General features: G+C 44.8%; 2 protein-coding genes and 1 long non-coding RNA gene across 5 annotated transcripts in view; 2 read left to right on the forward strand and 1 right to left on the reverse strand.

The window, feature by feature from the left end:
* Window positions 1-2,107: 2,107 nt before the first annotated feature.
* TNFRSF17 (TNF receptor superfamily member 17) lies at window positions 2,108-6,219 on the forward strand. The gene is made up of 3 exons (XM_061153964.1): window positions 2,108-2,383; window positions 2,975-3,106; window positions 5,688-6,219. Exons 1-3 carry the CDS (start codon window positions 2,266-2,268, stop codon window positions 5,972-5,974), a joined length of 537 nt encoding a protein of 178 aa, XP_061009947.1. The 5' UTR covers window positions 2,108-2,265; the 3' UTR covers window positions 5,975-6,219.
* A 1,037-nt stretch (window positions 6,220-7,256) lies between these two features.
* On the reverse strand, window positions 7,257-9,928 carry LOC133063461 (uncharacterized). The gene is made up of 3 exons (XR_009694413.1): window positions 9,514-9,928; window positions 9,345-9,394; window positions 7,257-8,379 (listed from the first exon to the last, which is right to left on the reverse strand). It is a non-coding gene; the product is annotated as an uncharacterized LOC133063461 (long non-coding RNA).
* Window positions 9,929-10,016: 88 nt separating this feature from the next.
* Window positions 10,017-13,047, forward strand: part of SNX29 (sorting nexin 29) — a 566,190-nt gene continuing 563,159 nt past the window's right edge. Inside the window, exon 1 of one of the 3 annotated variants that reach the window (XM_061152859.1) lies at window positions 10,017-10,100. In XM_061152859.1, coding sequence (XP_061008842.1) covers window positions 10,094-10,100 — 7 coding nt within the window. In that variant the 5' untranslated portion in view covers window positions 10,017-10,093. Of the gene's footprint in view, window positions 10,101-10,201; window positions 10,239-13,047 lie in introns of those variants that run through there. The other 2 variants (XM_061152861.1, XM_061152860.1) reach the window with 2 other exon arrangements.

Here is a 13,047-nt window from a genome sequence, read left to right on the forward strand (position 1 = left end):
AAAAAAAAAAGTGTGTTCTTTTTAATTCTTGCATTTATCATTGTTTTCATATCAAAAAGTGTAAAGAATAACCAAAAATAAAACAAAAGAATAACACAGGAAATGCCAATTTGTCCACCATTCAGCTTAATAAAATGTGACCAATATAGGTGAAGCCTCTTTTGCCCCCTTTTTGCCCCCTAGAGATATGCACTGTCTTTAATCTGAGATTTTTCCCATCCTTGCATTTTACTTGAGTCCTGTATTTCTGATTGACTTATTTGGACATTTCCATATGGGTATCTCTCAGTATGGTTAAATGCAAACACATGTGATTCCATTTATATAAAAGGAAGAATGTGCTACATGAATCAGTCAATCAATCAATCATCTGGCCACCTACAGAAATCCTTCCAGAAAGATCTATATCACAAATTGCCTAAGCAGAACACATTGGCAATAGCATGGGGGACTCCACCCAGTACTCTGTAATAACCCATATGGGAAAAGAGTATGAAAAAGAATAGATATGAGAATATGTATAACTGAATCACTTTGTATAATACAACCTCATAAATCAACTATACTCCAACATAAAGAGAAAAAAACAAACAAGCAAAGAACGCATTGGTAGGCCTGCTTGCAAATTCTGTTTTATACACCCCAATATTAATGGTGATTGTTTCTGTATGCTATGACTATGGATAATTTTGCTATATGCCCAACTGTTTTTTCAAAGTTTTCAACAGTGGAACATAGACATTGGAACATTCAATAGACATTGAATAGATGTTCAACAGTGGAACATAGACATAACATGGACATATGTTATAATATTATATTAATTTATTGTTGTTGTTCAGTCACTAAGTCATGTCCGACTCTTTTTGATCCCATGGACTGTAGCATACCAGGCTTCCCTGTCCTTCACTATCTCCCAGAGTTTGCTCAGATTTATCTCCATTGAGTTGGTGATGCCATCCAACCATCTCATCTTTTGCTGCCCCCTTCTCCTGCCCTCAGTCTTTTCCAGCATCAGGGTCTTTTCCAATGAGTCGGCTTTTCACATCAGATGGCCAAATTACTGGAGCTTCGGCTTCAGCATCAGTCCTTCCAATGAATATTCAGTGTTGATTTCTTTCAGGATTGACTGGTTTGATTTCCTTGCTGTCCAAGGAACTCTCGCGAGTCTTCTCCAGCACCACAATTCGAAAGCCTTATATTAATAGTCATATATTATTATTATGTCCCAAATATGTCTTCCCCAGGCCTCTTTTACCTATCTCTTTTTTTTTTAAACCTCTTTTACCCTAGAAGTAAAAATAGAAGTTGCCTCTTTTATCCTATAAGTCTCTATTTGTCAGAATTCTGGGATTCTTCCTAGGTTTAAAACCTGGTAGTCGTGCTTCATACTCCTTTCTTCTCACATTCTTCTATCTTAAAAAAAAAAAAAAAAATTGTTCACTTGGCTTCACCGGTTTTAGTTTAGGCATGCAGAATCTTTAGTTGCAGCAAGTGAATGCTCAGTTGCAGCAGGTGGGATCTAGTTCCTTGACCAGAGATCAAACCGGATCCCCTGCTTTGGGCACATGGAGTCTTAGTCACAGGATTACCAGGGAAGTCTCCCCCTCTCACATTCTATCTTCCCACTATACTTTGTGGTTATTTGAGTGCATTTCTATCTCCTCTAAGAAATGGCAACCCACTCCAGTATTCTTGCCTGAAAAATTAGAGGAGTCTGGTGGGCTCCAGTCCAAAGGGTCACAAAGAATTTGACACGACTGAGTGACTACGCACGCATGCACAGTCTCCTCTGTTAGATTTCAAGTTCCTCAGTGGCTCAGACCTTGTCTTCTCTCTCTCCCTGGGGCCCATCACAGCACAGCTCACAGAACAGATGCTCCAGAAATGGTCACTGAACCTCCTGCTTGACGCCTCGGGCTTGTTGACGATCCTGCAATTGTCACCTGCTTGAGAAATCTCCTCTATAAATAAGCAGTTTCTGTTTCAAGTATGGTTCGCTCTTGCTGCATATACCCCCTCTCCTACCCAACGCAAGCCTCAAACTTAGAAACTGGAATTAGTGTTGGTATTCAAATCCTTAGCCACAGTACAAAGAGTCAGCCCCCTTAAGAACCAAGTCATCAATGTGACGTTCTGGTTTTTTTCCTTGACATTCTGGCTGCCGTCACTACATTTGCTGGGGAATTCTCATCAAGAGTTTAGGTGTCCTTCCATGCCGTCCTTTCTGTGGTTTCCTTGTTTCATTTTGTGATCCAGTTCCAGATGGCTCAGCGGTGCTCCCCAAATGAATATTTTGACAGATTGCTGAATACTTGCAAATCGTGTCAACTTCGATGCCCTAATACCCCTCCTGTAATATGTCAGCATTACTGTAACACAAGTAAGTAATCCTGTTTGAACGCTTACTCGTTGGTGTGAAGTATTTGCTGTGTGTGTGTGTGTATGTGTGTGTGTGCGCGCGTGCTTAGTTGCTCAGCTGTGTCCGACCCTTTGTGACCCCATGGACTGTATCCCACCAGGCTCCTCTGTCCATGGGGATTCTCCAGGCAAGAATACTGGAGTGGGTTGCCATGCCCTCCTCCATGGGAATCTCCCCAACCCAGGTCTCCCACGTTGCAGGCAGATTCTTTACTGTCTGAGCCACAGGGAAGCCCAAGAATACTGGAGTTGACTGTTTATTCAAAGAAGAAACATTATGGGGAAGGTGGTGAGATTTTCTGAATCAAAAAGAGAAAGAAAATAAGGCAATCATTTAAATGCCAATAGGAATGGATACTTTTTCAGAACTCAACTCTATTTTATTCTGCGATCTTAGCAACATAGATTTTTATCATCTCTCCTAATTAAGTATTAACTTAGAATTTAAAAGTCAAAGCTGAGGAATTAGGGGAACAGGATGGCAAATAATCTTGACCTGATGTGAATATTATGTTATCAAGTTCATTCTCTCTCTGATGTTCTTTTGATTCAGTGAAAGGAACAAATACATTTCTCTGGACCTGTTTGGGCCTGAGCTTGATAGTTTCCTTGACAGTTTTCGTATTGATGTTCTTGCTAAGGAAGATGAGCTCTGAACCATTAAAGGACAAACTTAAAAACACAGGTTGGTTTGATGGTTGATCTTTGAAATCTCTTTCCAAGAGGTGGCTATTGTGAATTTCAATTTCTTTTCTTCTTTCATGTTGTGTATCTCATCCGGTAAGTGCCCTTTTGAGTATGTTAGATGACAGTTGGGTTAAATAAACTCTTGGGAGAAGTGAGTTTCCTTTCCGATGTTTACACCTTCTTTGTTGATGTCATACTGTGTCAGCCTTCCTCAACATTCTTCCTTTGGTATTTAGTCTTTTGAAGTACTGAGGCCTCCTTGGGAAACATCCATCTCTTTGACCAAATTCAGCACATTGATTAAACATCACAGTATCAGAAATAGCTAGCCAGGTCTGGTACTAAGTGTATTTGACAAGATTGGTGACTGTATTTTCATATAGATACAAGTGTTGTTGGCTCAGATGAACATTCTACTGCAGAAAAAAGCTAGAAATGAATACCAATTGCTCCTGGATTATTTAAGCAATCATCTCAAAGATCTTTATCTTTATTAAGCAGTAGAGAATCAATCCCAGAGAAGTGAATATTCTGCTGAAGAGTTTCTTTTTTTTTTTTTTTAACCTAATTCTTCTTGCTTTTATTTTATTTATTTATTTTTTATTATTATTATTTTTTTCCAGTGGGTTTTGTCATACATTGATATGAATCAGCCATGGATTTACACGTATTCCCCATCCCGATCCCCCCTCCCACCTCCCTCTCCACCCGATTCCCCCGGGTGCTCCCAGTGCACCAGGCCGGAGCACTTGTCTCATGCATCCCACCTGGGCTGGTGATCTGTTTCACCATAGATAGTATACATGCTGTTCTTTTGAAATATCCCACCCTCACATTCTCCCACAAAGTTCAAAAGTCTGTTCTGTATTTCTGTGTCTCTTTTTCTGTTTTGCATATAGGGTTATCGTTATCACCTTTCTAAATTCCATATATATGTGTTAGTATGCTGTAATGTTCTTTATCTTTCTGGCTTACTTCACTCTGTATAATGGGCTCCAGCTTCATCCATCTCATTAGGACTGGTTCAAATGAATTCTTTTTAATGGCTGAGTAATACTCCATGGTGTATATGTACCACAGCTTCCTTATCCATTCATCTGCTGATGGGCATCTAGGTTGCTTCCATGTCCTGGCTATTATAAACAGTGCTGCGATGAACATTGGGGTGCACGTGTCTCTTTCAGATCTGGTTTCCTCAGTGTGTATGCCCAGAAGTGGGATTGCTGGGTCATATGGCAGTTCTATTTCCAGTTTTTTAAGAAATCTCCACACTGTTTTCCATAGCGTGAAGAGTTTCTTAAGAGAAAAATATTTCAGCACCTTTGCCCATGATCTAATTTCTAAATGCTTCGCAGTCATTGCCCTATTTCTTTATGCGTGTATTTTCTGTGCATAATCTATAAGGCAACATTTTGTCTGCTTTCTAGTGCAGAAAGGGGAGGAAGATGGCTATTCCACATCATTTACTCATTTCTCTTTTTTTGCCTGGGGCCTGAGAGACAGGTGGGGAGTGACTTTAACTGTGACATTTTGGAAGATGGAGGTATACCGTGGAATGTTGGGAAAGTATTAAAATGTGCCTGCACAAGTGTGTAATGAGGACACAACAGACTCCTTCCTTATGGGATCATGAAAGATTCATTAAAAAAAAAAAAAAGTAATCTGCCCAATGCTCTGTAAGAGAAACATCTTTACTTTGAATTGTAAAGTGTCACCCCAGACTCACTTTGGTATGCTATAACACATGCTGATCTGTCATTTCACAGTTATAAAAAGGGTCGGTATTTAATGCATCCAGGGGCCAAGTGGGTCAGAAACGAATGTGGTGGGTCACTGGAGGTTCCGTGATAGGGGAGCCTGTGCCCAGCTTGAAGGAGACAAAAGCTACTGATTGACTCCCAAGTGTTTTCCTGTAGGAATGTCAGTTCCCACTGGCCATATTTTGTTGTCTTAAAAAAAAAAAATAAAGTAAAAGAGGGACTTCCAGTGTGGTCCACTGGTTAAGACTCTGCACTTCCACTGCAGGGGGTATGACTTTGATCCCTGGTGGGGGAAGTTCTTCGACCCTTTGGACTTTGTGACCCTATGGACAGTAGCCCACCAGGCTCCTCTGTCCGTGGGATTCTCCAGGCAAGAATACTGGAGTGGGTTGCCATTTCCTTCTCCAGTGGATCTTCCTGACCCAGGGATTGAAACTGCGTCTCCGTGTCTCTGGCAGTGCAGGCGGATTCTTTACCACTAAACCACCTGGGAAGCACCCCCACGCCATGAGGTGTGGCCACAAAAAAGAGAGACCAGTTGTCTAGATTTGTATGTAAAATCTCTTGACTTTCAAATGTGGGCCAACATAAAACAGATAAGCAAACACTTTAAAAATACTGTGTGCCCTAAAGTGAGCATGTCTTTGAACCCAACGTGGCCCATGGTCTTTCAGCTCATGACTTGGGGTGTAAGGCCTGATTCTTCTGGGGAAAGACTTTTGTCTCCTGTTGCTTTGATCCCTGATGCATGCTGCTAAGTGTGGCACAACCAAGCACCCTGAAAGATTTAGGATAACAGTTCTGTTTTTGTGCATTCAGGAGCGGTTCTCCAGAAGAATGCTAACGCAGACCTGGATGTTAGCAATAACAGCAGTATCGTGGCTGAACCTCTTCTTTCGAGAGGCCTGGGGTACACAATAGAAGAATGTATGTGTGAAGACTGTGTCAGGAGCAAACTGAAGGTCGATTCTGACCATTTCTTCCCCCTCCCAGCGATGGAGGAAGGCGCGACCATTCTTGTCACCACGAAAACAAACGACTACTGCGACAGTCTGCTAGCCACCACCAGTGTCACGGGGATGGAGAAATCAATTCCTACCAGATAATTAACCATGTCAGTGGTATAGAGCTACTTGGAAAATCTTTGTCCTAAGGGAAGGATGGTGTGTCAGATCTCTTTAAGATGATTGTACTTGTCAGCGGATGATATGGCTTCCCATCCTCTAATTCTGGAAAATGTTTATGTTAGCAATGTTTTTCTACCTTATTGTTGGGAGCTTAACTCTGGAAGTTTCCTTGGTTTTATGATTAAACTGACTCACTGAAAATAAAAAAAGCACCGCAATGTGTAGATCCCATAGTCACATATTTCTATGGCTAGGCGGCTTCTCTCCTATACATGCACACATACATTTCAGGACAGACTGGATTTCTCTCTTTATTGTTAAAGGAGAGCAAGGTGATCCGATGTACTCTCTGTATATAGAAGCCTGGAGTCAGCCACCCTGATTCAGTGTGCAGGGCGTGACTGGTGCCTGACCTTGGGAGCTTCCAGCTTCATGGAGTCATACAGGCATTATTATAATCGTATAAGTGAACGTGGAGCTGCAAACTCTGATAAAGGTGTACTCGGTGTCATTTTTGCAGTTAACGCAGGAAGTAATAATGACAGAAAGCATTTATGTAGCCTTTCTAAGGTGCCAGGAGTTGTTCCAAGTGCTTTACCCGTAGTAAGGCATTTAATGTACACAACAAATCACAAGGTAGGTGGACCATAACGATCTCCCTGTTACACACGATGACAGAAAGGGAGTCAGAGCAAGGGTCACATAGACGGTAAGTGCAGAGCCAAAGTGAAATCCGGACATTCTGATCTATCCCTTTTTCTTCTTCTCATATTAATTTAATTCCATTTCTGAATTTCTCATCTCGTTGGGTTACCCATTATTGGGAGAGGGTTGTCTTCCTTGGGTTGTGCAAAGGTCCTGGGGTGTTATGGAAACAGGCAATGCCCTCTGGTGTCTGTTGACTTTGATCGTTGTTAAGATAATGCCCTATTAGCACCAATCAGAGAACCTCGAGGTCTTGGGGCTTTGTGGCTTTTGTGTTGGGTTTGGGATATGGAGAAACTTGGTGAGACATTTCTACCTACTTGGGGTCCATCATGGCTTCATTCCAGGGTCTTGAGGGCCATAGATGATACAACATAGCAATGAAGACACTGGCTCTTCGTTTGAATCCTGACTCTGTTACTAGGAAGTTATAGACACTGAGTGACTGAGAAAGTTAACCATTCCCTGTTTCAGTTTCCCCATCTGTAAAATGGGGATAATAACAGTATCTACTTATAACATTGTTTTGAAGATTAAATGAAAATATACACACATGTACATTTATTATTTATTTTTTCCCATGATACGTTTCTGGTTCATGATAAGTATTTTGTGTTAGTTCCATTGCCATTGTGGTTTTTATTAGTGCTTTGAGGTCTAGTTTCTCCAAGTGCAGGCGGACACTCCTTGTCTGTTATGTGGCCTGGGAATATTCCTCCTAGCTTCTCACAGCCCTTCTTCCTTCTCTCCTTACTGCTCCATTCCCCTCAATGAGTTTAGATTTTTCCAAAAGTCCAAAAGTGCTATTGACCTTAGGCTTTTGATTCTTGGTTCTCCAGTACCGGGCCAAGTCTCAGGAGGAAGGAATTACCATACTTAAAGGGAGTAGCTGGTGGTGGAGGATGTGAAGTACACGCTACAAGTTCAATAACATATCCCATTTCAAGTGCCAGGAAGACAAGGTACAGGGCACTGTAAGAAGGTGTATCACTTCCTGACAACTCCATGAATCAGGTATGTGATGTCTCAGCAAAGTTACAGAGGCAGACAGACCTAACCTAGATTTTCTGGGCGGGAAGAGAAGGGATTCCGACACATTGATGCTTTAACTAGAATAACAAATTAGCAACAACTGTAAAGTACAATTTTGAACATGGTAAAAAAAACCACCTTAACAAGAAAAGAATTTTCAAGAATTCCCCAACACAAGAATTTTCATTTCTACATTCTATCACAGTCCCTACATGACTGTATTTTGACACAACTGTAATCATAGCGTACAAACCATTTTGCATGCGGCTTTTTAAAAATTACTGTATTATCTTTGGCCTTTCCTTGTGTTTTCATTACCTTTATAATTAGCATTTTTAAATACTGTGAGGTGGGCCATGATTTGTTTAGCTATTCTCTAACCTGGCTTTGGTGCTTTCCACTTTCTATTATAAACAGTGCTGCAGAGAGAGCATCCTTCTAAAGATCTCTCAACCTCTGCTGAGTCCACAAGGTAAATTCCCAGGGGCCAGAGATGACGTGTAGAGAAGCAAGGTAATAGCAGAAGACCACGGGGCTGTAGGTCACACACAGTTGGGCTGGCATTCTGGCTCCATGTCCCCATGGGGCCTCACTTCAGTGTTTTGTGGATCAAGTCTTGGGAGTGGATCAATCCTTCTCAGGCAACACTGGGGAAAAAAAAAAAATCGAAGAGAATACATTACCTGCAGAATTTTGTTCAACAGATTCTTAAATGTATGCATTTGTGTGCCGGGTTGTGGTGTAAAATGTTGTTTTACTCTGGGTGGAGGGCTATATAGTCCACTGGATCACAAAGAGTCCCTCACGACTAAGCGATTAACATTTTCACTTTCTTTTCCTTGGGCCAAACAAGTTGGGAAAATGCTTCTTTCCCCTTTCTGAGTCCTCTTTCTCCTGTCTGTAAAACGGGGCAGTAACAACTTTCCAAACACAGCCCAGCCAGGTTCCTGCCACTGCCACCACCCTAGCCTCAGGCACTCACACTTCTTGCTGAACAACTGCAGTGCCCCCCTAACCAGCAGCCCCTTCTTCCACCCCGACCCACCCACTACCATTCATTCTCAACCAGGAAGAGGAATCATCCTAAAACCTCCTTAAGATTGTGTCACTCCTCTGCTTCAGTTCAGTTCACTCACTCAGGCCTGTCCAGCTCTGTGACCCCATGGGCTGCAGCACCCCAGGCCCCCGTGTCCATCACCAACTGGCGGAGCCTACTCAAATTCATGTCCATTGAATTGGTGATGCCATCCAACCATCTCATCCTCTGTCGTCCCCTTCTCCTCCCACCTTCAATCTTTCCCAGCATCAGGGTCTTTCCCAATGAGTCAGTTCTTCGCATCAGGTGGGCAAAGTATTGGAGTTTCAGCTTCAACAGCAGTCCTTTCAATGAATATTCAGGACTGATTTCTTGTAAGATGGGCTGGTTGGATCTCCTTGCAGTCCAAGTCCTCTGCTTAAACTCCTGTAACAATTTCCCACTCCCTATTTCCCTTCCCTAGTGACTCAGACCGTAAAGAATTCGCCTGCATTGCGGGAGAGCTGGGTTTGATCCCTGGGCTAGGACGATCCCCTGCAGAAGGGAACAGTTAGTTACCCACTCCAGTATTCTTACCTGGATAATCCCCATGGACAGAGGAGCCTGGCGTTAAAGTCCATGGGCGCCTAAAGAGTCAGACACGACTGAGTGGCTTTCACTTTCACCTCCTTACAGTGAGGCAGAAGAGCCCAACCCCTTCACCCACATCTTCCATCTCCTCTCTCAAAGCCCTTTTCTTGCTCACCCTTTGGCTCCAGGCAACCCCTCCAGGCAGGAGGTTCCTTCCGGAACACCCTTCCTGCCGATCTTCCCGGGCCGCCTTCCTCTTACCGTCCAGGACTCTAAAGTCATCTGCATAGAGAGCCCCTCCGGGACTTCCCGCCTCCCTTGTCCCCACGCTTTGGCCCATTCCTCTAAATTTCCCCGTTCCGCTCCTAGGGCTCTCTGGGACCGTGTTGTTTCATGTCTCGTGGCCACCTTCCCGCCCGGCTCCCCCACAGAGGTGTGAACTCAGGCTGGCGGGGAGGCGTCCCAGCCGGTCTCCACCGCACCCGGAGACCAGCGAACCACGAGGCGCCCCAGCCGGTGTGTCTACGACTGCCCGGTGCGCCCGGCGGACTCCGCACAGCAAAGCCGCGCCTCAGTCTGGCCGCCTCGCGCGGGTGCCCGTGTTTACCTTCCGGGTCGGGGGGCGGGGCGGCGGCGGCTGCGCTCCACTTCCGGGGCGGGGCGGCAGGCGGGGCTGGGCGCGCCGTCTCCCGGCCTGTCTGGAGCGCGGCGGCGGCGGCGGCGGCGCGGCAGGCACCGGCCCGGGGAGCAGCACCATGAGCGGTGAGTGGCGGCCTGGCCGCTGTCACCCGCCCCGGCCGCTCCGGCTCCCGCCGCTCCAGCCGCACACTCCAGCCCCCGAGTCCCTGCGTCCCGCTTGCTCGCGGACCCCGTGCCGTCGCTCCCAGGTTCCGGAGCCCTGTACGCCCAGGTCCTGGCCCCCGGTCGCCTGCACTTTTCTGGAGTGCCGGGTCCAGGCGCTCCTAGCCCCTTGACTCCTGCCCGCCACTTGCACAGCCTGCTGCTGGACACCTGTGCCCCGGGTCCCTCAGCCCCTCCCCATCCTCCGACCCCCTTGTGCACTTACCAGCCCCCGGTTCTCAGACAGCCTGTGTCTCAGTCCCTCCTAACTCCTCGACCCTCTGCGTCTCAGTTGCACTCCTGGGTCCCCCTGCTCCCCAGCCACTCCCGAGGCCTCTGTGCCCAGCCACTCCGGTCTCCGCAGGGGCAAAGAGTGTTGCTGACCATTCTCTTGCTGGTCATTCTTAGTTTGCTGACCCCTGTGCCCCGCGTTCCCCCAGCTCTCGGCTCCCAGAGGACTCTGAGTCCTCCAGCCTCTTTGTCTTCCCCGGTCCTGCGGTTCCCCCCTCCCCTCTCCCCCCCAGTTCTTTGCTGTTCCAGTCCCCAGTTGTTCCCAGTTTCTCATTTTCCCTCTCTGAGCCGTGCCTCTTGCATTTTGGTTATTTGTTCATTCTTCAGCTCCTTCCATTTCTTACCCTGCTCATTTGAGGTCTCACTAGACCTGCCCTGCAGCCTGCTGTCCAGTGTTGAGCCCATCTGGGGTCTCCGCCCTTCCCATCCGTTCCTCTCCCTTCCACTGGAGTGCTGGGTGGTTTTGGTGGGAGGCTGGGAGGGGTGTGTGTACAGCCTGTCCTCAGCGTTTCTGAAGTTTAGTCCCTAGGCTTGGATGGGTGTTCTCAGCCCTTTCCACTCACGAGATCTGTTGTGTTTTGGTGCTAAGTCATCCCTGGGTGTAGTATGTGGAGACGGGAGTGACTCAGGGAAGCCTCCCAGCTCCCCTAACTGGGATTTGGATTTACTTAGGAGGACCCGCCTACCCTCCTTCTGCCTGTTTTCCCCTCACTGTGGAATTGCCTCTACAGAATTCTTGCAACCAGTGCTGCTGGCCCTGACCTTAGACCCAGGCTTTTCTGGAGGTTGGGGCAGGGCAAAGTGAAGGCCCCGTGTCTCTCTTCATCTTTAACTTTTAAGTTAACTCTGTGGATCATTTCCAACAATTTAGGTGCCTTTTGTTTTGCTATTCATGAGTAAAGTTTGTGAAATTGATGATGCTGTTGCGGGAACTGGGGAGGGACGTTTTCCTGGGAGGTAGTCCAGCTTCTGTTGTCAGATGATTTTTGGTCTACTTAAGTGTTTCTGATCCTTGAACATTAGTGATACCACAACAAAGATGTGATGAGTTCATCCAGGAGGTAATGTAGCCTGGGATAAGTGCAGACCCTGGGGGCAGACAGCTTGGGTTCAAATCCCAGCTTTGTCACAGAAAGCCATGTGATTTAGAGCAAGGTGCTCAAACATTTCTGAAGTCTCAGCAAAATGAGGATAAATAACAGCACCTGACTCTTAGGCTTGTTGCAGTGACTAAATAATATTACTCAGGTAAAGTGATTGGTACTGTGCTTCTCACATGGTAAGGAGCTTGGAGCTGCTATTATTGTTTCTGTAAGGACCCTGTGGGGTTCAGTTCGGGTTGTTTTCTGGCTTCCCTTCTGGGACAAGGGCTGGGGCTAAGTAGCTCTGGAAATCTCTTCCTTTTTATGTGAGCATGGTGTCTCCACCTTAGACTCTCAATCCTGTACCCTTCTCTCTGTTGCCTACATTGTGAGAGCCAGTGAAATTGACAAGCAAAGGGAAACTGACCAATGTAGCCTTCAAGGAGCAACTTAGTATCAAAACTGAAGAAATTTTAAAATTCAGTTGAAAAACCCCATTAGGTTTAAGGTTAAACAAATTATAGAAGGACACTAACAAATGATTTTTTCAGGAAAAAGCATTAAGGATGAAAGTCTTCTTTTGGAAAGATTGTAACTGAGATAGAAAAAGTGGTTGCTGATGATTGGAAGGGAAAGTCCAAGGTGTTTTTCACCTATGGAATTAATTGGCACATAAAAAAATGTGGCATGGAACTGTTTCCTGTCTTTTTTTAATTTAAGAAAATTTCAAGGCAAAAAAAAAAAAAAAAAAGTGATGAGAATAGTCTAATGAACCGTTACCAACTCATGACCATTTCACCCATATACCTATCTACTTCCTGCCTTCTTCCCCAGTTTATTTTGAAGCAAGTCCCAGATACTGTATCATTTCATCTGTAAGTTTTTTTAAAATATGTATCTCTAAGCTATAGGGATCCTTTTTAAAAAACATAACTCAATTCCATTATCATATCTCTGAGAAATAAGCAGTGATTCATTAATATCAGATATTCAGTTTTCAAATTTCCATGATTGCCTTACAATTTTATTTTATAGTGTATTTTTTTGGGGGGCGGAGGTGGGGGCCAAGCTGCGCTACTTGCAGGAACTTAGATCCCCGACCAGGGATTGAACCCACCCCAGCAGTTAAAGTGCTGAGACCTAGCTACTGGACTACCAGGGAATTCCCTATAGTGTATTTTTAAATTCTCTCTTATTTAAATGTTTAAATAAAGTTGAAACAATGCAGATTGGTTTGTCTTTTACTTCTTTTTAGATCTCTCTCTGTTTCTTTAAATTTTTGCCATATTCACAGAATTGTGCAAACATCACCATAATAAATTTTAGGACATTTTCATTACTCCAAAAAGAAACTTCATACTCATTAACAGCTGTTCTTCATTTTCCATTTCCTCAGCCCCAGGCAACCTCTGATCTACTTTTTCTCTCAATGGATTTGCCTATTCTGGATTTTTTGTGTAAATCAAAATCATACAGTAGGTGGCCTTTTGTGTCTG

This window comes from Dama dama, chromosome 10, assembly GCF_033118175.1.
Source record: "Dama dama isolate Ldn47 chromosome 10, ASM3311817v1, whole genome shotgun sequence".
In the NCBI taxonomy this organism is placed as follows: domain Eukaryota; kingdom Metazoa; phylum Chordata; class Mammalia; order Artiodactyla; family Cervidae; genus Dama; species Dama dama.